This window comes from Tupaia chinensis, unplaced genomic scaffold (assembly GCF_000334495.1).
Source record: "Tupaia chinensis unplaced genomic scaffold, TupChi_1.0 Scaffold000672_1, whole genome shotgun sequence".
Lineage (NCBI taxonomy): Eukaryota > Metazoa > Chordata > Mammalia > Scandentia > Tupaiidae > Tupaia > Tupaia belangeri.
This window is the reverse complement of record NW_006160195.1, coordinates 1007563-1035161: the sequence shown is the minus strand read 5'-3', so window position 1 is coordinate 1035161 and position 27599 is coordinate 1007563. Positions and strand designations below refer to the sequence as shown.

At 41.2% G+C, this 27599-nt stretch overlaps 1 protein-coding gene across 1 annotated transcript in view; it reads left to right on the top strand.

Annotated features, from left to right (window-relative positions):
* SPOCK1 (SPARC (osteonectin), cwcv and kazal like domains proteoglycan 1) overlaps positions 1-27599 on the top strand; it is a 603884-nt gene that overhangs the window by 569033 nt on the left and 7252 nt on the right. Inside the window, 3 exon segments of the mRNA XM_014592244.2 lie at positions 10387-10503; positions 14858-15079; positions 23868-23930. Coding sequence (XP_014447730.2) covers positions 10387-10503; positions 14858-15079; positions 23868-23930 — 402 coding nt within the window.

Below are 27599 nucleotides of genomic sequence, written 5' to 3'. Positions count from 1 at the left end.
CAGGAATGAGATTCATCTTATAGGTAGCCTAAAAATATGTTTTCTGTCATTAAACCCTGTTGCAGATAATGGCTTACATAGCATTCCTGAAAAATACAGTGCTACCTGTGTCAGAAGTCATCCGTGGGATGTGTATATACATTTATAATGTGTGATGTAGCAGGGTATTTTTAAACAGATACACAGAAGGTGATATATACACATGTGTACATATTTATGATTTTTATATATGTTTATGATTTAGAAATAGATTTAATTACACTAAAATTGATGTATTTAATTTGAGCAGAGCTAATCTTAAGTATAAATTCGCTTTTAATAATCACTTCACTCAAAATGGATATCTCTTGATTTCTAAACCCTGCCTAGAATATCTTCTCCCTTTCTATCATGACCCAATACATTCTTTCTGTATGTGAGCCTCAACTCAGGGTCCTACCTCCTCCTTGAAGCCTTCCCTGAATGCCATTGGCCACTTGAGCTCATACAATAACAAAAAGCAAGGTGACTTGCTCAGTCTACCTTCTGTAGTGGGACAGCCCAGGCAGGATCAGACATCACCACCCTTGTCCTCTCCCCAGGCTCTGTCCACCCCTGGCTTTCTCAGTTGTCTGAAATGAGCCCATTTCTCACACTTCCTCATGGAGCATCTACTGATTTCAGGTGAGAAATGCAGCTGTCATCTCTCCAGCTTAGTCTGTATTAGTTGAGGATCTAAAAATCTGGGTGGCCATGAAATCCTTTAGTTAAACTGCTAGTTATGATGCTGCTAACAGATCCCAGGTCTCCCATGAATGGAAATGCTGACTCACTGGCCAGAGAACACAATTAAAGCCAGAGTTGGCATTTCTAATCAGTATTTTGCATATTCAATAAAGTTTTTTTTTTTTTTTTTTTTTTGCCCTGGAGTGTGGTAAAGGCTGTGGATTTTATCAGAAGCTTTAGAAGTTTATTTCATCTAGCTAACCTCCCTGCTCTAGATTATTCAAGGGGAAAAAGAAATAAGTGTTACTCCACTAATGCACATTTACAAATGTTGTGCAAATCTTAAATATATTTCTTTTTCCAGATGAAGGATTATCATTAGAATCAAGGGAAACATTAAAATCTCCTGAAATCAAGTTACCAAGAATAGTCTTAATGGTTTTAATAGGGAAATTTATCCATCTCTGCTTGTAGGTTATACCATTAATTAGTTTAACTCATCTTCTTCCAAGTTTAATGTCAGTACTTTAAGCTCTTGCAAAGATTGCTTTTTAAGGAGGACTTTATTAGCAAGCTCCTGAATAATGGGACCCTAATTCCTTTGCTCGTGCCTGTTTTTACATAAAATGATGTGTTCTCTTAGGATAAAAGAACACGCATATATATTGATGCTTTAGGCACTGAAAAGTAAAGCTGGAATTACATGTAACACAATTTAATTTGAGCAGGCATAACCTGGCTCAAATCTCTGTTAGATGATCTCCAATTCGAAATGGGATTCACCTTGTATATGCTTTAAAAATCCCTTCAGTAAGTTCCACTTGTGTTTTCTGTCACTAAAACTGTCTATGGCTGGAAGCTCATTTTCTATTAGCCTCTCAAGTGCTACCAGATCTTGAAATTCCTCAAAGAGAAAATTATGGTGGCTGCTGTTGGTTTCCGAAAACTAAATCCTCACCATACCCATTACCCCATTTTTATAGAGAAAAAAAAAAAGAGAGAGAGAGAGAGAGAGAGAGGAGAGCAGTGACTTGCTTAGAGAATAACAACAACTTGGACATCGAGCACTGGTGTTCAGACTCAGGGCTGGCAGACTCACAGTCCCAAAGAGAATGTCACTGTAGCCCCACACTGAAGTGCGTGACCTCTGCCTGGTGGAGGAACCTCAGCGTCCCCAGTGGGCACTCTGTGCAAGATCAGATGCAGGTGCCGTTGGGGTTCCTCGGGTTGTACCGTCGGTATTAGCCTCTCAAGTGCTACCAGATCTTGAAATTCCTCAAAGAGAAAATTATGGTGGCTGCTGTTGGTTTCCGAAAACTAAATCCTCACCATACCCATTACCCCATTTTTATAGAGAAAAAAAAAAAGAGAGAGAGAGAGAGAGAGAGAGGAGAGCAGTGACTTGCTTAGAGAATAACAACAACTTGGACATCGAGCACTGGTGTTCAGACTCAGGGCTGGCAGACTCACAGTCCCAAAGAGAATGTCACTGTAGCCCCACACTGAAGTGCGTGACCTCTGCCTGGTGGAGGAACCTCAGCGTCCCCAGTGGGCACTCTGTGCAAGATCAGATGCAGGTGCCGTTGGGGTTCCTCGGGTTGTACCGTCGGAGCAAATGAGTGAGCTTCTGCTTAAAGGACCTGGGTTTGAGTCTCCATTTTGCCATTTGCCACTTGGAGATACCATCTCACAGAAGAGAACCCTACTGTGTGGGGTGGCTTTATGTGGCCATATCATATGAAAATACCAAGGCACAGTCTGGATTCTCGGACTTTTCTATTTGGTTGCTGTCACCCTGTGACACAGATAAGATCATAGACACAAATAAGGTCATTGGCAGCAGTTACTGAACACCGAGCCCACGCAGGCCTGGCGCTAAACTCTCAAGTACATTCTCATTTAATCCTGTCCATAATCCCATTAGCTAGTTCTGTTAACACCCCCATTCTACGGATGAGGAAACTGAAGACCAGAAAGTAATTTCTGCATAGTGCCATCTGGGACAGCAACACTGGGCACTGCACTTAGCACCATCCGACTTGAGAGCCTATAGACTCCCTCCGGCCTCCCCAGGATTCTTCACAAGCAGAATGACTCTGATTATTGCTCCTGAAACTGGGCCAAGCAAAATCAACCCTCACCTGCGTGCGTTCCAGTTTATTAGAGCCCACATACCTAAGGGAGTTACAGATTGGCTCTTCCTCCCATGGCAGGCGGCATCCCCTCTTCAGTGTTCCTGCCATTTCCTCAGCACCAAGGCACCTGCTGTGTGCCAGATATCCCATGATCCATCGTGGCAGGGATCCAGTCTCTGTCAGAAGGCTGCTGTCCCATACTGGGAGACAGACAAGTACCCAAGGCTTCCAGGAGCTAGAGACTGTGATAGAGGAGGGAGGAAGCTAGACTCTGGACCTGGATGAGGTGTTTGGGAAGGCATCCTGTTTGCTCAAATCCCTATTCTAGAAAACCTTATCCCAGTGTCACATCACTGCCCTGCAGGAGGCTCAGCTGGACCTGCTAATTGCAAACACTCTGAACTCATTGATCCAGTGCTCTCTGATTAAGTAATTATTCATGACAGCACCTAGGAGGGCTGAAGATTAGTTTGAAAGGGCCGGGACCAGGTCTCCATTTCTGAGAGACCTCTCGGCCTTCTCCCAGAGAGAACTCAAGTTTTGCTCAACATTTTAATTTCCTTTGGAGGCACTAAAGTTTAAATTAAATTCTGATTGTTTTCTTATTAGCTTCTGCCAGAGCCCGGAGCTAAGCCTTGTCAATCTCTGGGCTTGAGAGGGAAATCAGTCCATGTGATGGCAGATGGGGTATTTTTTTTACATGGCTCTTTAGCTAAAAGGTTTCATGTAGTACAAGAGTAGATCAGTAATTGGGACCATCAGTTAGCATAATGGCTATGTTGCTGAACTCCCATGTAGCCAACCGTTGTTCGAGTTCTGGACCCGATGGTTAAACTCACACTGGGCACTTGTGCGTGCATGCCTAAGATCCCGGGAGGAGAATGGAGGAGAAGGGATGGCAATGTGGCCATCTCCCGCTAGGGTGTGATCTCTTGCTTTCTATCTCTCTGTCTCTCTCTGTCTTTCTGGCTATCACACATGCCCTATAGCAAAAACCTCTCCCAAAAAAAGAGAGTAGATCAGTAATTGATTGCTTAGCAGAAGTTCACTGTTAGCCTATGATATCATGTGTCAGATCTGCCACTTTCATACATCCCCATTTGGTGTTCAATGTAGGGATTATGGTGTGGGCATTCCCCACCTCTGGGAGGTGATTTCTCACTTTCTCTGTCTCTCAGACAGGCACATGCAACCTATAGAAAAAAAATCTCTCTCAAAAAATAGTACTTGGAGACTAGCAGATGGTGTGGTGGGTAAGGCACTGGACACTCCCACATGGCCAACCACGATTTAAGTCCCAGACCTGGTGACTTGCTTTCTCACTTTCCCTCTCTGTCTCTGTCTCTCTCTGGTCAAATTAAAATAAATGAATGGATATAATTTTAAAAAATTTAAAAGTACTTATCTTTCCCTCTTTCTCGCCAGTAGCTACTTCCTGAATAGTTTAACTGCCCCATAAGCAAATACAAATAGCTAAAGCCTCCTCCCTTCCTGCCTTGTAAACCCACCAGGACTGCAGTTACTCTGTAACAGCGTGTCTGCCCTATCACATTGGCAGGAGTGCATCCTTCCCCTTCCCGTCAGCGAGCACTCATGCTGTACTCCAAGTGCTGTTTGAATGCTGTCTGCATTCAGATTCAGCTTAAAGCCCTTGAAAGCGCATGCCTTGGGTGGAGGGGGCAAAGGTGTCCTGGTAGAAAAAGCAATCCCATTTTCTTCCTAGTGTTGTATACCTTCCATGGAGACTGTATGTGCCTTATTTACACTTGCTCATTGCATTTTGTTCATGTTTTCCAGACAGACAGGAAAAATCCACTGGGAGACCACCAAATTACCTGGGCCCTTCTCTGCCTGAGCGCTGTGCTTTCCTGGGGGAGGGAGCTGTCTTTTTGCACATTTTAGAGTAATGTACAATGGCACTATACTTTTCTCTAATGAAGCCCCAGTGGGTACACATGTGACACAGGCTTCTGGGAGTGTAACAGGAATGCAGCAGGCTGTTCTCACACCAGAGCTAATGAAGGCAGGAGCCTCGCTTCTCCCCACTCCACCCTGTAGAACTCAGCTAGCTTCCTCACTTGCAGCATCGGCAGAGCTTCCTTCACAGGTGAGGGCCTAATATTTTGAGTGTCCTGGTAGAAAAAGCAATCCCATTTTCTTCCTAGTGTTGTATACCTTCCATGGAGACTGTATGTGCCTTATTTACACTTGCTCATTGCATTTTGTTCATGTTTTCCAGACAGACAGGAAAAATCCACTGGGAGACCACCAAATTACCTGGGCCCTTCTCTGCCTGAGCGCTGTGCTTTCCTGGGGGAGGGAGCTGTCTTTTTGCACATTTTAGAGTAATGTACAATGGCACTATACTTTTCTCTAATGAAGCCCCAGTGGGTACACATGTGACACAGGCTTCTGGGAGTGTAACAGGAATGCAGCAGGCTGTTCTCACACCAGAGCTAATGAAGGCAGGAGCCTCGCTTCTCCCCACTCCACCCTGTAGAACTCAGCTAGCTTCCTCACTTGCAGCATCGGCAGAGCTTCCTTCACAGGTGAGGGCCTAATATTTTGATTTTTTTTTTGACCCAGCATATAGACCAGGTATATTAACTGTATTAGTTCATGCTGACTACCTACAGCCCAATCTCCAAGGAGCCAGTCCCACATCAGACATGGCCCAGCAAGACAAAATTTGGGATTCAAATCCTGACTCTGCCACTTTGCTGTTTGAATTGGGAGTTTATAACCTGTGTGCTCAATAATTCATTCTTTCTTTCCATAAATATGTTTTGAATAACTACAATATACCACTCTATGGTAAGTGCTAGAAATACAGATGTGGGAAAGTCAGACCAATCGCCCCATCATGGTGCTTATCCTCTTGGGAGAAGGCAGACAAAAATTGCAACCTTAATCGCCTGGACTTCTACTGACCTGCCTGTAAAATAAGTAAGAAGAAATGTTATTTTTTATGTTGTAAGCATCTTCTTGGGCTTAAAAAGCCTAACGATAAAGTTCTAGCCTAGCCTATCAGGCGGACAGTAGGAAATGGGAAGGGGAACATAAATGTCCTGCTGTGTGCTAGTAGCTGTGAGCTATGCTTCACTCATTTTTCTCATCTTACTCCATGCAGTGATGCCATGAGCTAAGCTTTATGATGTCATTTTGCAGATGGCAAAATTGAAGTGTATAGTTGCTATCTGTATTGAGAACATTCTCATACCAGAATTAACTGTCTGAGACACCAGGCCCTCAGTGCTGAGGAGGACTCAGGGCATGTTTTATCTTGCTGTGATCTAGAGCACTGAGTGAGAAATTGTAGGTGTGATGGATGCCATTGAGGAACAAGGCCCTGGGAACACCTAACAGGGAAACTCACTACTTCAGAAGTTAGGGAAGTCTTCTAAGAGAGTAACTTTAAAGCTGAGATCAAATGGAAAGATTAGCATTGGCAAGGCAATGAGGAGAACGTGTCCAGGAGGAAGGGTGTATGTTGTACAGGGCTGGGGCAGGGGGTGGCGGTGGGGGAGAGTAAAAGGCCAGAATGTGGAAGTCAAGGAGGAGAGAATGCAGAAAAGAGATCAGAGATCAGTGAGTGGATCCTGCAGACTAGTTAGGTCATACCTGAAGTTTAGACCTCACCTACAGAGTAAGTGGGAGCCTCTGAAGTGGTTCAAGCAGGGATGTCTATTTTAGAAAAATTGCCTTCACTATTACATGGAGACATGGGGAGCAAGATGGGAGACCACGAAGGCCTTGTTCCAGTTGTCCTGGTGGGAGGTAGAGGTGGAATCACCTACTGGAATAAAGGGAGTGGGACACAAAGGAGCAGTGAAATTTTCATTGCAAATTGATAGACAGTGAGGACAATGGAGAAATTCAGGGCTATTCCCAAGAGTTTGCTTTGGGGATATGAGTATCTGATGGTACCATTTTCTGACTACTGGAGGAGGCACAGATTGGGGTCAGTGGGTCCCAGAGATGCAAACAACACATGAACTGTGTTGGAATAGGTTGGCCCATGTAAGAAAGGTGAGTAGTCACTATAGAAATAGGAGGCAAGTAGAGAAATATCACTAAGAAGTATTAGGTCGTCAGGAAAGTCATGACATATTTTTCTTTGCAAAAATGCATTGTGACTTTCTGATGACCCAATAGGATGTGGCAGAGACTAGCAAGAAAATGAGAGCAATTAAATGCAAACTGAAGCCAGGGTGGAAGCAGGAGGGAATGTAATTGAAAATTGGGAGGCTGAGGAGGTTAGCTGGCATTCATCCACTCAGGAAAGTAATGCAGTGGCAAAAGGGATCAGGTTTTTAGTGTTTATGACTAAGTCCCATTCTCTCCCAAGGTGGCACCATCATTCCCTCTGAAAAGTGCAATGGGTTGGTGGCCCACACACCCCACTTCTCACACCAGAAAGTGTGGAGAAGCCATCAGGACCCCCTCAGGCAGGGTTCTATAATGGCAAGTAGATATGGTTTTATAGATTTTTTCCACAAATTTACTTCTCCCTAAGAAGAAACTAAGTGTGTTGGGTGCACCCTTTGAGCCCCCCGTTTCTGAAAACATCGATCCTCAATTCATACCTTTGCCCGGGGTGGTGATAGATACCTTGAAAAGGCAAACCCTTTCAGGCCAGCAGGTGGCATGGAGGTTAAGGTGGCTGGATTCCACATGGTCAGTTGAATGGTTCAAGTCTCAGACTTGGTGCTTGAAAAATATGCCAGCAGTATGTGTGTGTGTGTGCGTGTGTGTGTACATGTACGTGCATGCAGGTGTGTGTGTCCAAAATCCCAAGAGGAGAGGCAAAGAGATCGCAGTGTGGCTATCCCCCTAGAGTGTGTTTGATCAGGTTTTCATCTCTCTCTCTCTCTCTCTCTCTCTCTCTCTTCCCCTTCCCCATGCAAGTATATGTACATGCCCTATAGCAAACTGAAGAAAAAAAAAAAAAAAGACACTTTTCTCCCATTGTCAGCCTGTTGTGGCTGGAATACCAAATTTGAACAAACAGCACTCTGCAGGCTGTCTTCTTTGATTATTCCTCTACCCCCACTCCCAGGATATATCAAGCTCCAGGCAGACTGTGCCTGACTTTCTCTTCATAAAGGCCCTTTGGTTGAGGACACCCTAGTGAACAGGGCCCAGTAATTGAGTGCCTCCTATCTCCATTTTGGTTTTCTGATCTCTTCCTCTCTCTGTCCATGCCAGTGGCTCCCTGCTTGTGGACTTGTCCCAGAGTGACAGATTTACTCTTTCAACACTCCAGTGCCCACTTCTATCAGCCAACCAAAGCCTGTAGACCTTGGGGAACCTTTGGGAAATTCAGCATTCTTGCAAAGATACAGATTACCTGCACATCTGTCAGGGTTTAGTTAAACATGACTGACTAATTTATCTTGCGGTGTGAGATTTCCTTTGCAAGTTGACTTGGCAATTTTCTCTGCTCAGAGAACACTTAGAATAGATGGTGTGCATGGCAATGGAGAAAAAAATAGGTGCTATTAATTTTCCATTTTCAAATATGAGATTGACTATAGAGCCCACATCCTATTCCCTTCAGAAAAACAGATCACATCCTCTCCTGTTAGAACTGTGCAGTATCAGGAAAGGCAGAGACGCAAATGCTTGATTTCCCCCAGAAGCTCAGAGTTGGGGCCAGAAAATGTGTTTGTGTAGGCCTGCTTTGGAGGATGAGTCTTGCTACTCAGATAAAACCATGAATCTCTGCCTTCAGCAGTCACTGCTTCCTCCCTGTGGCTTACAATGTTGGTGGCTCCTGCTGGGGGCTAATTATCTTCTTTCTTAGCCCATCTATAAAGTCCAAATGGAAAGAGTAGAGGCATGATCTTGGATGTCAGGCTATTAGGATAAACCCCCGGGAAGTTGGAATTCCCCAAATGATAGCTAACTTCATTGAGGGCTGCCCAGTAATGCCCTGCTATGGTAGGAATGGTCTACATGGGTGTTATCTAGTGTGGAAGTCACCAGCCACTTGTGACATCTGAGCCCTTGAATCAAGACAATAGCATTGAGGAATTCAATTTTATTTCATTTTAATTAATTTGAGGAGGCACATATGCCTCATGGTATCTTATTGTGTAGCACAAATATCCATTTTCACCCATTTCCTATGTGGCCAAGGAGAGTTTTGTTCAGATGCATTTGTTTTCTTGGTTTTCTGAATGCTCTGGTGTTTGCTCTAGGGTTACCTATGAATCTTCAATTTAAAAATAGCAGCGGCTGGATGGTGGCAGAGTGGTAAAATGCTATGCTCTGTGAGGCTGGTCCACATGGAGGCTCCAGGTTGCCTCTAAAGACCTCCCTGGTATGAGGGGTATGCATGTGCCCATGATCTGGGCCTGGCTGAAACTAGGGGTGAATTGTTGCTTAAGATCCTTTGGGGTGTACAGACTCTCTTCCTATTTCTCTGTATTTTTTCTCATGGAAGAAATACGTTAAAAATTATTTTTAAAACTACCAATGATCGGGAACCAGCAGTTAGCGTAATGGCTATGTTGCTGGACTCCCACGTAGTCGACCGCGGTTTGCATCCCGGACCCAGTGGCTTAAAACTCACGCCTTTGCATCATTTCTCTTCCCTAGGGATTTCTTCCCTCAAGTCTTTTTTTTTTTTTCCCCTTTAAGTTTATTTATTTCTTTCATGAGTGAAAGATACAGAGGAATAAAAAGAGATAACACGCTTGTCAGGTCTCCAATGCTGTGACCCAATCCTATCCTTCCCTCAGTCTCAGATCATGGGCATAAGCTTGCCTGGTATACCCAGGGAGGTCTCTGGACTTGAACTGCTGTATTTTACCATTTTACCACCACCTCATTCTATCCTCCCCTCAAGTCTTATCACTCCAAGAGACCTTCAGCTAGCTTAGACCTACCTATTCATACCTGCCCACTTATTCATCTAACCACCTGGATTTTTTCTTATTACCAGAAGGAGTATTCTTCTGCCCCAATTAGTCTGTCATAACTTAATATGAACTTAATGATGAACTTAGTACCTATAGATGAGCTGGAGTCCACTGAAAGGCTAGCAAAATAGGCCAAACCCACAAATCCAAACCTTGGGCTAGAACAAAATTGAGAGTCTGATATTACTAGGATTTTTTGGTGTCCTAGGCAGCCTCGCTCTAAGAGCATTAGCTATTCCTGGATGTTAAGCTCTTGGGATGAGTTTAGTGGAAAATGTAATCTTCTCTGGCAAAAAGGCAAGAGCAAGGTTTATGCAGTTAGCAAAAGGGATCCGTGACGGTCTTCGGAGGGTGTTGCCCAAGTGTGAGATGCTGCAGCGTGCTTTATTAACTCAGAAGCAATCGGAATCAATCCTGAACAATGCCACTTGCTCTGAAGTCTAAGGTCTTTCTCATACTCTATTTGTAATAGTAGTATCTTTTGGGGTATTTTCAGAGTCAGGACAGGAGCAGTTGGAATAGGGAGGTTTGCTTGGAACACAGCTTTGCTCATACCTCATACCCTGAGGTCAGAAAGCCCAGGCAGGGACTCATTATTTGTTCTGCTTGTTTTTCTCTAGCCTGCACAGACAAGGAGTTGAGGAACCTTGCTTCCCGGCTGAAAGACTGGTTTGGAGCTCTTCACGAGGATGCAAACAGGGTCATCAAGCCCACCAGCTCTGACACAGCCCAAGGCAGTAAGCCCACTATACTTTGGCTAATTTATTTCATTTTAAATATCACATTCTTAGACATTATTGCTTTAGCAACAGCATTGGAGAGTGAAAAAAGATACACTACATTAAATGTACACATTGAGTTAAAATGTCCCAATTTCAGAAATCTTAAACTATGGAGAGGGAAATACTTTAGAATCAAGAAAAAAAAATGCAACTTACATTTTTAAAAGTCTGCAAAAATATTTTGCTTAGTATAGACATTTGGAAAATATGTTAAGAATAGGCAAAAAAAAAAAGTATAATCCTACCATTGTAATAATGTAAATATGTTGTGGTATATACTTGAGAATTTTTTCTCTTGTCTTGTAGGAAAAGATGTGTGTGTGTGTAATTACAAAGTGTGGATTATACTGTACAGATGGTTTTATCACTTTCTTTTATCATTTAGAAATATGTTATCTTTTCAGGTTGTTGAGTAGTACCCTGCTGCAGTAACTACATAGAATCCCAATGTATGAATATAACTCCTTAATTATATCTTTATCTTAGGAGGTTTCATTTTGTGCTAACACAGTAGCAAACATCTTTATGTACATATAGTCAGACAGTATTTTGTGAAAAAAAAAAAAAAAAAGTGTCTCCTTCTCCCTTACATTAACATGCAGATTCCTCAAGGAGCCTCCCACTGGCTTCTGCTTCTGAACTGGCAGAGACCATTTTCTGCCTTGTCTTAAGCAGAAGGGAAAACTTAGAGTGAGCCCTCATCCTTGCTTTTTCATAGTCTCTTTCTGTACTTGTAATGCAAAGGCTGTGAGGGGTAAGCTTCTCCATGGTCGCCAATCAGCACAGAATTTTTACTGAGCAATGCTACAGTTCAAATATATGTAGTTTGGGCACAGTGTTTTCTGTGTAGCTATTTTGATTATTACTTGGTCAAAATATGAAGACATTCTTAAGAGTATTCACCTGTACCCCATGTTTATTTGGGTAGAATTTCTAAAAGTAATGCTCTTGGATTGAATGCAGTAGGTAAGAAGTGCTGTAGGTAAGAAGTCAAGGGGGTATTGCTCAAGTGATGCTAAATCCATATGAAAGATCACAGGTTCAATTTCCCAGCTGGTCTGTATATGCCAGGCATGCACCCATGATCCTGGGTGACTGGGAAGGTTGTGGGGGGATTGTGGCATGCTGTTGAGGTGTCTTTTTAAATTTTTTTGTCTTGAATCTGTTTTTATTTTTTAAAGATAATTTTTAGATTCTTAAATTAATTCACATTCAATCATTTTGTACCATTACAGCATACCAAATGAATTTTCCCATCATGAATACACTGTATATTGGTCCAGTCAAAGATATTACTGTACACACAATCAACAGATAATTTTCCACTTTTGTGTCCTTTAAATGTTTTGCTTCTCTTTTTCCCCCTTTATTACCTCTCTTCCATTTCCCACTGTCCTCCCACACTGCCTCTGGTATCCACAGTTGCTCTCCATTTTTTATACCTTCTAATCTTTCCATTTCTTCTATAGAGTGCAGACATTTGGTATATATTGAGTGGGGACATGCAATGCCTCTCTTTCAGTCTAGTTTGCTTTGCTTAGTAGTAAATCTTCCATATTCATTCACTTTTTATCAAATGCCAGAGTTTTTTTATGGTTGAGTAATGTTCCATGTCTTTCATTCTCATGAAGGAAATAGATTTTGAAAAATTCACATGGGCAACTGTCGGGATACAGAATTTGACCAACAGCTGGTCTATAGGCTAAATTTCTTATTATTCTTTGCTGTTTATAGCCTTCTAGAGATATCAGTGAAAAATATTGACCTGGGGGACAATCACTTTAATAATTTGGATCTTTCACATTAAGGGAAAAATATCATTTGCTTCCCAGAATCTAAGTGTCCTAAGAGTGGTTCTGGGTCATTACATCTGTGGGAAAGGTGAAGTAAGATGGGTGTTCTTCCCCATTCCTATTTCTTGGGAGTTTGTGGGGCAGCTAATTCAGAGATGGTCAAGATACCCCTCCCACACACACTCTCATCCTCCAGGAGCAGCCAGCCATTGGGCTTTCTGAACAGCCTATCAACAAAGTAAAGACTGAAGTGAGGAGAGCTGTTCCTTGCAGGCTCCATTTCCTAGAGGTTCATTGTACAGACAGGGAGCCTGTGAAAGATGGGCCCTTTTCCAGAAGCAAATGGAGTCCCCAAAGAGGCTTTTAGGTTGGATGTCCTGAGACAACTGGAATGAAGGGAATGGACAGGAATGGTGCTTGGTTAGCCCACAAGGCCAGAGGAAGAAGTTTCAAAGAAGCAGCCATGGAATCTTGCTCAAACCTGCACAATTGGGGCCCACAGGAAGAGCTTCTGTGCTTTCCCCTGTAGTCCAGGCAACCACAGATGTCAAAGGGAGGTACTCCTTTTCTAGAACCTTCTAATGGGGGCAGAGGGGTTGACATTTTGCCTGCTGCCCAACCAGCTCAGCACTTCTTTTGGTAATTGATCAGCACTTACATTCTTCTTTCCTTTGCATTAAAATGTAAATATCCTGTATGATTACAGCATATCATGAATAAAATATCCTATATTATTTTCCCTGATTCAATAGCTCTTGAAGACTTCCTCATTATAGAGACAGTTGGTAGTTATGATGTTTAGTCACAAAAGGGCCACATTATGTCCCATAGTCTCTGTTGTGAAAATGAGGTGCTATTTCCTAAGATACCAAAATGAACAGATTAGAAAATGGAAAGGTTTTATGTCTGAAGGGATAAACTTTGCGGTAGCTAAAAAACTTCCCCCTATAATATTTTTACTGAGCACTCACTCTGTGCTTGCTATGGTTGAGCTCTTGAGGGGGAGCAAGACAGTCTTTGTCATCCGGAAGCTTACAGTCTAATTAGCAAGCACCAATAATGAGGGGGAGCACAGTGGTCCACGAGAACTCAGAGGAGGAGGTGGTGAAGACCTTTCTGTAAAGGTACTGCTTTAAAAAGGACAGGTCCACTTTGCTATCTCCTTTATCGCATCAACTAAACAGAACTTCCTGCTGGTGCTCATGGAAACTCAATGACCAGGCTGTGAGTAGGAACTGCTAGAGGCAGCAATAGGCCTGATCAGGACCGTTTATTGCAGGCACTACCACCCCTTGCACTGTTTGCCATAGTCCCTAAGCCAACTGTATGTCCTCAGGGTGGGTAGGAGGATCAGGAAGACAGAAGGCATGCCTGGAAAGGGAGGCACTGAGAATATAGACTCAGCACTGAGCTACCTGGGTTTGAGCCCCAGTTCTACAATGACATGACCTGGAGCAAGTAATCTCAAGCTTTGAGCCTTATGTTTTCATCTATAAAGTGGAGGTGATTTAGAGCCATTCTGTAAGTTACTGTCACAAAAATTTAGTGAAATAATTAAGAATAATGTGCTTAGAAGTGGGCTTTATATAGCAACACAAGAGTTAATTCCTATCATCAGTATTCCAGAAAAACAAAACCAGTTCTAGAATTCCAGTTTATGGACTAACCTGAGATTGTATTGTACTTTTGACTCTGAAAGAAAGATGAGCTTTAGATTTGGGCCCTGCCTTCTCTGGGGTTTGTCTACAGTAGACTCAATATCCCAAGTGTTGAGCTAAGTGTTATTATTCTAGTGCATACAGTTTCCATTGTAGAAACAAATAATTCTTTAAGAGAACCACTTCTCCTCCCCCCAGGGAAATAAGAAAGAAATTATTGTCTGAGTTGATTTGGATTCCATCTCATGTGTCTCTGTAGGGGATTGAGAAAGGAAGAATGGGGAACGGAGGCAGGTACCTGGCTTGTTTTGCCGTAAATGTTCAGGCTGCTTGGATTTAAGAGTCTTCTGGGATATAATCAGTGCTTCTGAATTATGCTACATGGCTTCATTTCACTGCTGTCCTGTTTACAATATCTTCTTTTGTTTTGATTTTTCCAAATATTTTTTCCTGATATAAAAGCATAGATTTCAGTATTGTAAGTTATATATTCTAATATATTTGTAGTCATCCTTCCAGGCATCCCCTGTTTTAAGCAAGTCTAATAATTGAAAACCCATATTTACACCACAAATAAATTAGTACTGGGGATTTTTTCCCTTTAGAACGTATTTTCCTCAAATGCTGACTTTTGTTTTAATGTATTTTAAACGGTTTCATTTTTAAAACAAACAGCAACAGCAACAACAAAACATTCTAAGAGTGTTATTGAAACTGTATCCTGGGAAGGAAATACCTCAAGGGAGGAGGAGATGGATGGGATGGACCCTTAGCCTCTTCTTGGGGCAGAAGCTGTGAAATGAGCAGGTGGGGAAGACAAGTCCTGGTGGTGGCTGAGATATGCCTTTCCCTCGGCAGGGTTTGACACCAGCATCCTTCCCATCTGCAAGGACTCTCTGGGCTGGATGTTCAACAAATTGGACATGAACTACGACCTCCTGCTTGACCACTCTGAGATCAATGCCATCTACCTGGATAAGTACGAGCCCTGCATCAAGCCTCTCTTCAACTCTTGTGATTCTTTCAAGGATGGCAAGCTCTCTAACAATGAGTGGTGCTACTGCTTCCAGAAGCCTGGAGGTAAGGCAGGAGGGAGGCAGAGGCCAGAGCCAAGGGGAGCCATGCTGGGTCAGGGGAGGACCATGTACTAGGAAGTTGGAGGCCAGAGACAAGGACAGCCATGCTGGGGCAGGGGAGGACCACGTGTTAGATAGGCAGATAGAGGTCAGCAGGCAGAAAGACATGGCTAGAGATGAAAGAATCTAACCCATCTAATGACAGGCTCCAAGGCTCATTTCTCCTATTTATTTCTGCTTTTAATTTGGTATAGTAGATAACCCAAGGACAGAATCAAGGAGTCTGTTGTTTTAGTTTATTCCTTTCTTTGGGAAAGTCTATTAACCATATCATGTCTCAGTTTTTTCTCTATACAATGGGTATAGAACCCATCACTACATAATCCCCAGGGATATTGTAGGATTCTCAGTGTGAAAAACGCTGCATATTGTAAGATGATCATAACACTTCGGAAGCTTCTCTAGGATAAATGTGGACTAGTACTAAGGATCTAGTTATAAATAATTCCAACTAATTAAGAAAAGAAATAAAAATCCGAGGAATATTTAAAGGGATACTGGGGTCTCATGTGACCCAAAGTTGGGACAGGAGAGTCAGCAACAGCGGAACTCAAACTGGAGACAGCAAACTCTCAGGGACCCTGTGGAAGGTGCTTTGACTTCCCATGAGGCCCTGTAGTCTACCTTTACTTCCTTGCTAGGGTTCCAGGTGTGGCCACTGGCTTGCATCTAAATTCTAGTTCCAAGCTCTAGAAAACTCTGGTCCAGCATGGGTCAGGTATCTGGGACAACATACCATAGGATAACTGGTAGATTCCACCCCAGGACAAGAGAATGTATACTAATATTAAAATATTTATGCATGCACACACAGCAAAGAATATAGGCGTTACAAAAGAGCATTCAACAAAAAAAGTACATGTGTTATGTTTATAGGATTATAAAATACATTCCTAGAATCAGAATTATCAGTCAAAAGGCATGTGCATTTTTCAACTTGAGAGATGGTTTTTATTTACCCTCTGAAAAGGTTTTACTAACTTGTTTTCTCTCCAAAAATAAGGCAGGTTGAGCATCTTTGAAGCCTTTTCCTTGAAAGATCTACATGTTGTTTGTACTTTTTGTTGTTATTGCTACTATCAGGTTCCTGTGTTTTTGGTTTTAGTAGGAAACTGTATATTAAGAAAATTGGAACTTTACTATTGTAGGTCTTGCAAATATGTTTTCCAGGTCTGACTTTGTACATTTTTGTTTGAGAGAAAATTTGGGTTTTAAGATAGTCAAATTGCCTCATCTTTTATTTTATGGCTTCTTAGGAGCCATAAAGCTTATGTTAAGCTTAGAAAGGTATCTCTCACTTTAAGATAGTAAAGCAAATCTCTTATTTTTCTTCAGTATGTTAGTTCTTTATTGTTAGTTCAAGTCTCATATCACTCTAGGCTGCGTGTATGCGTGTGTGTCTACAAAGATGTAGGGTCTCAGCTCCTACTCTAATCCTGGAGACGAGTAACCATGTCCTTCTGTTATTATAGACTAACTCATCCTCCTCCCTTCAGTTTGAAATGCTGCTTCTATTATTTCAAAAGATTTGTGGGAAAATGGAATTAAAGTATGGATTTCAGGGGCAGGAGGTGCAGTGTTAAAACATGAAGCTCTGGGGCCAGCAGGTGGTGAATTGGTTAAGGTGCTGGACTACTACGTAGCTGACCACAGTTTGAGTCCTGGTCCCAGTAGCTTGAAAATCATGCCAGGCACATGTGTGCATGTTCCCAAAATCCTGAGAGGAGAATGGAGGAGAGGGGTTTGTGTTGTGGCCGTCATCCCTGGGGGAAGTGAGTTCTCACTTTTCTTCTCTCTACCTCTCCCTGGTGAGTACATATGATCTATGACAAAAACTTTAAAAAAATAAAAATAAAACAACTCTGTGGAGGAGACTCACATGCAGGGGCTGCCAGTTTATGTCCTGAGACCTCCCTGAGTACTCAGGGCACACATGTGCCATGATCTAGTTGGCTGAGGGGGATTGTGATGTCAAGACCTTATCAGGAATGTTCTGTCTCTCTTTCTCATTCATGGAACAACTAAATGAACTTTTTTAAAAGTGAGCTTACTTTGGTGCAAAAGAGTTTTGAAATTCATGCATTGCTGTTTTATAATATACATTTCCATGATGCTTTTGAAGATCTTGTATGTGTGTATTTATATTTACTCCTGAATACTTTGTCCTGTTTATTTATGGTTCAAAACTTTTTAAATGGCAGCTATTTTACAATATGTTTTAATATCTGGTAGGGCTATCTTCTCTTGCCATTAATCTTTCCTTAGAATCCTCCTGGATATTCATGTTGGTTTTTTCCCCCCTTATGAACTTTAGAATCAGTTGAAATCAGATTAATCTAATGAAACTTGATAGTTGTATAATACTGAATCCTTCCGTTTTGAAACAGGATCTGTGTATCAACCAGTGGAATTACATTTAAAATTTTTTTTCTCACAAATATGATATTTACTTTGTGTTTATTGTTGTTGCTGTTATAAATGAAATAGATTTTTCCCCACTATATTTCCTCAATGATGTTGGTTTTGGATACTAATTTTTATTCTTGACCAAAGGTCTAAGTCCTCGTTTTGTTTAGAAGTTACTCTGGTTGGTTTGATTAGATTTTTCAGGTGTGCCATCATATCATCTGCAAATGATATTTTTTCCTCTTCTTTTTCGATTGTTATACCTCATTTCTTTTTTTTTCTTCCTAACTACACCGTGTAGTACCTACAACTGATGTTAAATCGTAGACATGCTTTTAACATTAACATAAATATTTGTAGTGATTTGGAATTAACCTAATGATACCTTTAGGCTTGAGTTCATATGAAAATCACGTGATTTTTTCCTGGGTTCTGCCGTGTACAAGATCAGTGTTAGGGTTTCACTCATTGGTGTCATTCCAAGGCTCCAAGTATGAGGTTACTCCTACCTTAACCAAGAGACAGAGCTGTTCACCTCGTCAATGGGACATCCCTAGTGAGGCTGTCCTGTCTTCTTAGTGACTACTGGGGAAAGCCAGGACCCCAACCTGTGGCACAGCACAGTATCCAGGATTAGTTGAGCAAAACAATTTGTGATACTTACTGTGTGTGTTTCTGGTTCTGTGTATTTGTTTCATTTTCTTAAGCAAGTTAGTTCTTTTATTATTTTTTTATTGGGTTCTTGTCAACTTCTGATGCAGAACCAGTTGAGAGATTTTTATTTTACTTCCACATTAGTCTATGATATTGTCATTTCATCTAAACATTTGAAGATGATGAATTCATGCCTAGTATTTCTTGTTTATTAATGGATGTGTTTGAGGCTCAGGTTTTTCTACAAAGCACTGCTTCTAGACCATAGGTATTGATATCTGGTATTCTTATTGTGGCTAATTTGTAGATATTCTACAGTAAAGATTCTAAGTGCCTCTTTGACCCAAGAACAACTTAAGAGAGCACTTTTAAACATGGTAGGATTACTTATTGACTGGCTTTGATATTATTCTCCAGTTTGCTTGACTTTCAGAAGTTTTTTCAAAAATTCTCATGGGAATTACATGTCTTGAATTAGTTTTTGCATGCTTGAAAATATTTCTGTTGCCCTTGTAGTAGGAAAACAAAGGTGCTGAGTATAGTAGTCCTGGAATCACAGTTTCTTTTCCTGATAATTATTATTTTTGATTGGAGAGGTTTTTGCTATAGGGTACATGCACTTGCCAGAAAGACAGAGAGACAGAAAGAGAGACAAAGAGTGATGTCAGACCCACCAGTGGTGAACAGTTCCTGAGTTGGGGGATGAGGATTAAAGAAAGACAAGAAGACGGGATAGAAATGGGAGGATTGCCAGTCAATACTGGTCAGCACCAAATATACTTTATTGCTAGTATTTAAACATACTCCAGAGACTTCTGTGATGCAAGGTTTTAAGTCCTTACTGAGTTTATCAGGTTGTTATAACAATACTTTGGAACATTCAGTTCAAAACAATCCCAAGACATTCTGCTCATAACAATCCAGCCACCCAAGTCATGTCCAGATAAAGACCCTGGTCTTATTCTGGTAGTCACGTCCTGTGCATTTCTCACATCTTCTCTTTGGCTCCCCACAAAGTGAGAAATCACCCCCCCGGGGGGATAGCCACACTGCAATCCCTTCTCCTCCATTCTCCTCTCAGGATCTTGGGCATGCATGAACACGCACCTGGCATGACTTTAAGCCACCGGGTCTGGGACTCGAATTATGGTCAACTACATGGCAGTCCAGCACCATAGCCATTACTCCAACTGCTGGCCCCCATCTTTTCCTGATAATTTTTAAACATTCTCTACACCTGGATGTACCAACAGAAAAAGGTGGAAACTATGCTAATTTTTTCTCTTTTATTAGTGATGTGACCATCTTCCTTGGAAGCCAAATGGATTCTTCTTCTGTCTTTTAGCGATTAGATAATTTTCTTAAAAACCTTTCTTAGTTTTGCTCAGTCTGTATCCCGACCGATCCCTTTTTTATGAGATATGTTATGCTCTTTTGAACTCTAGGATTAAGTTATACTTTTCAGAAAATTAAGTATATCTTGGAAAAAAATTTTTTTGGGGTAGAGGTTTTTGCCTTAGAGCATGTGCACTTGCCAGAGAGAGAGAGAGAGAGAGAGAGACAGACAGAGAGAAAAAGAGAGAAATCACACACACCCCCCACCCAGGGGGATGGCCTTGATCCCTTCTCCTCCATTCTCCTCTCTGGATCTCGGGCACACATACATATGACGGAGTGAATTTCAAGCTAAGTCTGGGACTCGAACTGCAGTTGGCCTTGTGAGAGTCCAGTGATATAACCATTTTGTTATCTGCTGGCTCCATATCTTGGAAAAGTTTTGTCTCACTAGATCAGTGTTTTCTCAGGAGCATAAATAACTCAGTTAAACCACACATGTTTTATTGCTGTAGGTGTGTTCTTCTTTAATTGTTTGATGATCTTCTGTATCATTTTTATCTTGGATCTTTGTATCTGTGCATTGGGCTCGACTGTTCTACAGACTATTTTACACTAGAATTTTTGAGAAATATTTGCTAATCTTCATCTCCTCAGTAACATTTTGTCATAAATTCTTCATCGGGAATTTTATCTTATTTCCCCTTTTTCTTGCACAATTTTTGAGCAGATCTCAGTCTGATTACTTTTTATTTCAGTAAGAATTTTTAAAATTGCTGTAAGATGATTGTCTTCAAACTAGAATCTTGCTTACAATGAGCAAGAAGTCAGCTTGCTTTATAATAAACTGATACAGTGTTGGGATGAATAATTTTGATTTTCCTTCTATTTAGGAGCAGGCAGTCTTCCAAATGCCTAGAGTACTTTTTTTCCTCTCTGTCTTTCTACATAGGTATATGGAAATTTTTATTTGTAAAATAGGTATAATATGGGTGCATGTACCTACTTTTTGGTTGTAAAGATTAACATATGTAACATTCTAGGACATTGCCTGGCACATTCTAACAGTTCAGTAGGAGTCATTTTTCATAATGCTACCTTTTATAATCATTGATGGAATTTGTTTCTCCTTTTCTGTGTTAATTTCCGTCAGTATCTGCCATGGTTTGGATGTCCCCCCTACATTTGCGTGTTAATAGTTAGATGTGATGGGTTAAGAGAATGTGATGTTGAAAGATGGAGTCTTTGGGCAGAGATTAGAACTAAGTTCATTAGGGTGTGGCTCTATGATTAACTCCTGGTGGGTTTATAAGAAGGACTGAGACCAGAACAGGGACACAGACACAGATGCATGTGCTCCTGTCCTCCACCATGTTGCAACCTCCAAACCATGAGCTAAACAAGCCTCTTGTTATAAACTGCACAGATTCAGGTTGTTTGCTATTACTAGCATGTCAACAGATTCAAATAGTATTCTTTAAAAGCATTTTAAAGTCAGAAGTCGACAAAAAAAATTTTTTTAAAGCAATTTTTGCTATAGGGCAAATGCAGTTGCCAGAGAGACAGAGAAACAGAAAGTGAGAATCACTCCCCAGGGGTTGGCCATGCCACAATTCCTTTTCCTCCATTCTCTCACGATTTTGGACACATACGCACACAGCGTATGAGTTTCAAGCCAGTGGGTCTGGGACTTAAACTTCAGCCAACTATTTGGGAACCCAGTGATGTAACCATTACGCCATCTGCTGTTCCTGACAAAATGTATTTCACAACCATTTTCTTTCACAGAGTAAGCAGCAAGACGAGGTAGCATTGGGAAAGCTCCAAGTAATAGATGTAAACAGGTGCTTAGATTCTTTATATGTAAGTGTAGGGGCTTTAGAAAGAGGCAGTATAAGCCCAAGTAAAGAGCCCAGAGAATCAGAACACCTTTACTAATACCAAGAAGACCAAGAGCAAATGGCACAACCTCTTGGAACCACACACTTTGCTAAGGCAAGTCATGGTAAGACTATAAAGAATTAATGAGATCATTTTCATTTTTCTTGGAACAGAAGTAATTCTCCAGGGAGGTAAGGGGTGCCAAATACTTTCAGATACTTAGCTACCCAGTAGCTCTTCTTCTTCTTCTTTTTTTTTTTTTTTTTTTCCTTTTTGAGAGGTTTTTGCTGTGTGGTGCATTTGCTTGCCAAAAAGACAGAGAGAGACCAAGAGAAAGTGAGAAATCACCCCCCAGAGGGATGGCCACACTGCAGACCCTTCTCCTCCATTCTCCTCTCGTCATTTTTCATAATGCTACCTTTTATAATCATTGATGGAATTTGTTTCTCCTTTTCTGTGTTAATTTCCGTCAGTATCTGCCATGGTTTGGATGTCCCCCCTACATTTGCGTGTTAATAGTTAGATGTGATGGGTTAAGAGAATGTGATGTTGAAAGATGGAGTCTTTGGGCAGAGATTAGAACTAAGTTCATTAGGGTGTGGCTCTATGATTAACTCCTGGTGGGTTTATAAGAAGGACTGAGACCAGAACAGGGACACAGACACAGATGCATGTGCTCCTGTCCTCCACCATGTTGCAACCTCCAAACCATGAGCTAAACAAGCCTCTTGTTATAAACTGCACAGATTCAGGTTGTTTGCTATTACTAGCATGTCAACAGATTCAAATAGTATTCTTTAAAAGCATTTTAAAGTCAGAAGTCGACAAAAAAAATTTTTTTAAAGCAATTTTTGCTATAGGGCAAATGCAGTTGCCAGAGAGACAGAGAAACAGAAAGTGAGAATCACTCCCCAGGGGTTGGCCATGCCACAATTCCTTTTCCTCCATTCTCTCACGATTTTGGACACATACGCACACAGCGTATGAGTTTCAAGCCAGTGGGTCTGGGACTTAAACTTCAGCCAACTATTTGGGAACCCAGTGATGTAACCATTACGCCATCTGCTGTTCCTGACAAAATGTATTTCACAACCATTTTCTTTCACAGAGTAAGCAGCAAGACGAGGTAGCATTGGGAAAGCTCCAAGTAATAGATGTAAACAGGTGCTTAGATTCTTTATATGTAAGTGTAGGGGCTTTAGAAAGAGGCAGTATAAGCCCAAGTAAAGAGCCCAGAGAATCAGAACACCTTTACTAATACCAAGAAGACCAAGAGCAAATGGCACAACCTCTTGGAACCACACACTTTGCTAAGGCAAGTCATGGTAAGACTATAAAGAATTAATGAGATCATTTTCATTTTTCTTGGAACAGAAGTAATTCTCCAGGGAGGTAAGGGGTGCCAAATACTTTCAGATACTTAGCTACCGTATCCCACGTGTCTTTCTTCTTTTTTTTTTTTTTTTTTTTTTTTTTTTTTTCCTTTTTGAGAGGTTTTTGCTGTGTGGTGCATTTGCTTGCCAAAAAGACAGAGAGAGACCAAGAGAAAGTGAGAAATCACCCCCCAGAGGGATGGCCACACTGCAGACCCTTCTCCTCCATTCTCCTCTCAGGATCTTGGGCACGCACGCACATGCACCTGGAGTGAGTTTAAGCCACTGGGTCCAGGACTTGAATCGCAGTTGACTACGTGGGAGTCCAGTGACACAGCCATTATGCCATCTGCTGGTCCTGCCAGTAGCTTCTATTCTATCTGCACTTACGGACTTGTAGTTTCATGCTGACCCCTACAACATGCATTTTACAACTGATAACTCAGGGGCTGAGAGAAGTAAAGTGACTTCACCAAAGTATTTTGCTAGGAGGTGGCAGAGCTTGAAGTCTCTCTCAAATGCTACACTCCTTGCCTCTCCAGATCTCTTCTTCATCTTCATAGCTGTCCTTTGAGGCCCATGTGTTACTTTCCTAGGGTAAAGATCTGAAGCCATTCCAATCCTCTTCCTCTCCTGCAGCAAAGCATGAAGTAGATTAAGTATTTGTCACCTCTGGTTAGTTGGTCTAAGGATTCAGAACTCTTGCCCACTAATAAGCCTTGGTCCTAGATTTTTAGCTCACAGAAGTCTTAGCTGATTGCTTCCTTCCTGATGTAAAGGAAAAAGACTACAAGTGAATAACCTATTAGACACCTGGTATTTGCCTGAGTTGGCAGAAAAATTCTTGTACAATGCAGGTAGCCCTGCAAATACTATTTTAAGTACCTTGTGGTATGAGATATTTTTGTTTTTTTAATTAGTAACACTGATGGCCTGAATTTGTTTCATTGCATAGTAACAACATATGGAGCAATTCCTCTCCCAGGTGTGTCATTGTCTACATCTCACATCAAGAGCGAAGTCGATCATTAGAGATTATATCCCATACCATCTGGAAACTGACTTTCATAAATTATTTTTTAGGTCTCCCTTGCCAGAATGAAATGAACAGAATTCAGAAGCTGAGCAAGGGGAAGAGCCTGTTGGGTAAGTACAATTTCTTGCCACTCATTTAAACAACTAATTAAACCATCCATGTCTCTTGTAATGTTCAGCACTGCAATAGTTATTCAATTAAGGCCAGTGTTTTGTGAAAGAAATGCCTCAATTTGCCCCAGGCCAAGTTCTTCCAGGAAGCTGGTAATAAGCCACAGCCAGCTGGACAGAATCAGAGGTCTGGCTAGCTGCTGGAGAACTGCTGCTTGCTCCACCAGCAAAGAGGGGGTGAAGAGGTCAGCTCAGGCCTAGTGGGCAGGTCAACCGAGGTTGGGGTCCTTCACCTTCCATATCCTGGACTACAGTGAAACTTGATTTCTGTTCTTTTAAGTAAAGTCATTGCATGGAGCTGTCACATATTGACAACTCTAAAATGATAAGGCCTATAAATTAGAGGACATCCCTATTCCCAAGATCAAGTTGTCCATTCAGAGGGAAAGATGAGCTGTACTCCTTTCAGAATTTATCCGAAAGGGTTAACGCTGTTGTGCACTTAAGCTTTTTTCTGTTTTCTCTGCCCTGGAAGAGTGTTGGGAGTTTTAGATATGACTGTTTCCTCCTCTGAATGTGAAGAGGGAAACAAAGAGGATGTATGAGTGTTTTCCCAAGATGGGAAACTGTGGCTGAGGTAAAGATAAGGAATGCAAGCCTGTCACAGTGTCCTCTTTCAGCTCCAAGCCCTCCTTTCTCCAGTGTGCAGGTTAAGTCATGGTGTTCTGACCAGGCCACCACCAAGATGATGGTAAACTCCGTTTGCTAAAGAAGGGAGTCTACTTTGCTTTCCTGGCTTTTTAAAAAGAGCTGACAGCTGCAACACAATTTTTGGAATTATTCTTGTTAAGCATTCAGAGGCAGGTGCATTCCCTAAGTAGCCTACCATTTCAGAAATTTATCTATTTACTTGAAGAAAAGTTTCCTTGTAGATCATCAAATATAGGCAGTCTATAAACTTTCGAAACTTCTCCCCTTCTGATTTTTTTTTGGGTCATCTCAGAGTGCATGCTCCCTCTTTGTTCTTTTGAAAATAATTTCCCTGGCTTGCCTTACTTTTTTTTTTTTTTAATATAATGAGAGAGAAGGAGAAATGTATGTTTTTGACTAGTTTTGTCCTCTCTCCTCCTGCTCCAGCCTCCCAGTTAGCTAGGATAACAGGTTTGTTTTACCATATCCAACGAGAACCTCCCACTCCTCAAACAGCAGTGCCCTTACGCTAGTGCCACCATAGCTAGGACTGTCTCATACTTTGGACAACTCCCTATTCGACTCAGAAAAATCCCCAAAGTTGTCATGATGTTGAGGTCTTTGAAGGTAAGTTTCTAGATACCACCTCCATATGCTCCTTTTCATTGCAAGGATTTGTACTTATCTTATTTCTGTTTGTGGAATATTACTTTGGGTTTGAGTGATGTACCTAAGATCCACAGGTAGTTATAGAACTACATTGCTATTTTTCTAAGTTGTTTCTATGGGATATGGCTATCTTATCAATAAGTAATAGATAATGAGCCAATGATAAGGTGTGTTATCTGAAATAAGATGTCTCATTTACCCCAGCACACACAAATTAAATGCCTCCCTTTGCCTATTGTGAATCTTTCCTTGTTTTAAGGCTTGTTTTATTGTATTCCTCACATGTAGAGACTGACTGACTCATAAAAATGCATTTGCTTATAAATTTTCATATGGGTATATCTCCTAATAACTGTATTCTGGGGTATTCATATTCAAATAAATAGGCAACCACAAATTATCAGTTATAGTTATTATCTACTTTTCATTATAGATTTAGAGTAGCACCTGCTTCTTCCCAACCTGAGGGCTCAGCCCTACTCCCTTTTTTGGGTCTATTGTTTTCCAACTGCAGCACAAGGAGGATGATCAGCCTTGCTCAGTTCTCTGTTTTCTTTTTTCTCAACAAACCTATCTTTGAGTTTTATAGGCTATTAAAACCATCTACTTTTTCTTTTCTTTTCTCTGCTCACTGGAAATGAGGGCTAATGTACACTGGCTCTAGCTCCTAAGTTAGAAGGTGGGCATCACTGGGTCTCTAATTGTGGCATCAGCAGCCTTGCTAAGTGGTAGATAATGGCATTCCAGAAACTCTAAGGGCTCCTTCCTATCCATGATCTCACTTGATATCTGAGAACCCAGTCATCTTGGAAGAGCCTGGTGAGTATAGAGTCAGCTGGATATGGGTTTAAAATACAGCTGGTGTGGAGGTTAAGGCACTAGATCTCACATAGCCAACATTTGTTTGAGTCCCTCAGTGGCCTGAAAACACACACTGGGTGCATGCCCAAAATCCCAAGAGGAGACTAGAGGAGAGTGGATCGCAGTGTGGTCATCCCCCCCTAACACACACACTGGGAGCGGGGGATGATTTCTCATTTTCATACTATATAATTCATAGACATAGAAACATAGAAAGTATGGGTTTTGCCTTTTTTATTTTTATTTATTTTTTAGATTTTACATGTGCTTGCTGGAAGAGAGAGGCAAAGTGAGAAATCATTCCCCAGGGGGATGACCATACCACAATCCCATCTTCTTTTAGGATTATAAGTGCACAGCCTGCATGAGTTTCAAACTGCTGAGTCTAGGACTTGAACCATGGTCAGCCATATGGAAGTCCAATGCCTTAACCATTATGCCACGTGCTGGTCCTGAAAGTATGGGTTAATATGACTGTTACAGGTAAAGCTTCTGGTCAACAGTAAGCTAACATACCCAGATTTCAGCGGTGAAGTCTGCACACTTAACTCCCACATTGTCCAAAGGTCAACTGTAGTAGAATTCTCTCCCCTCCCTCCTGTTCTAAACTTCTTTCTAGGGTCATTCTATAATAAAGGTAAATTTGAAAACAGTTGCTCTGAAATAAAATTGGGGAGTAGAAAGGCACAGTAGTAAGCAAAGGTCTCTGTTTTCATGAGGCTGATACAGACATTACTGCCAGCTCATGCTAAGAATACTCCCATAGAAGATGAGCTCACAAGCAGTCTGTAAGGAAAACCAAAACTAAAGATTACCAACAGTTGAGTGAGAATCAGATTGACATCAGATTTCCTAAATACAGTATTGATGGAAGATAATACTTTCCAAGTGCTGCAGGGAAATAACTTTGAACCTAGAATTTTCAACTTATCCCAGTGATCATTCAAATGTAATGATAGAGATATTCTCAATCCGCCTGAGATTTAGTTAATAAAGTATCACTAAATGATTTACCCCACCAGACAAATGATTCTGGAAGGAGTTAATTATTCAGATGCAATTGTGAAAAAGAAATGAGATGCTGCTAAATCTAAATATATCTATAAAAATATTTGATAGCAAGCAATAGTTTAAATTCTTGACTGTTGGCAGTGAGAAAAAGGTGGTAAAACTGTATTAAGTTTGTTCAGGAAGAAAAGAAAATATAGACTTTACATCATGCTAAACTATGTAGAAAAACGTAAAGGTAACAAGAGTATTTAGTTTCTAAACCTATAGAAGAACCACACGGAGTAGAAAATTCGATGATTCTCATGGAAGGCAGAAAATTGATAAGTAGAAAACATAAATAAGAATATCTGTAATCATAATAGATGTGAATGTGCCAGACTCATGAGAAACTATTAACTGGTATTTTTAAAGAGAGTTCTATCTTTTTTTTTTTTTTTT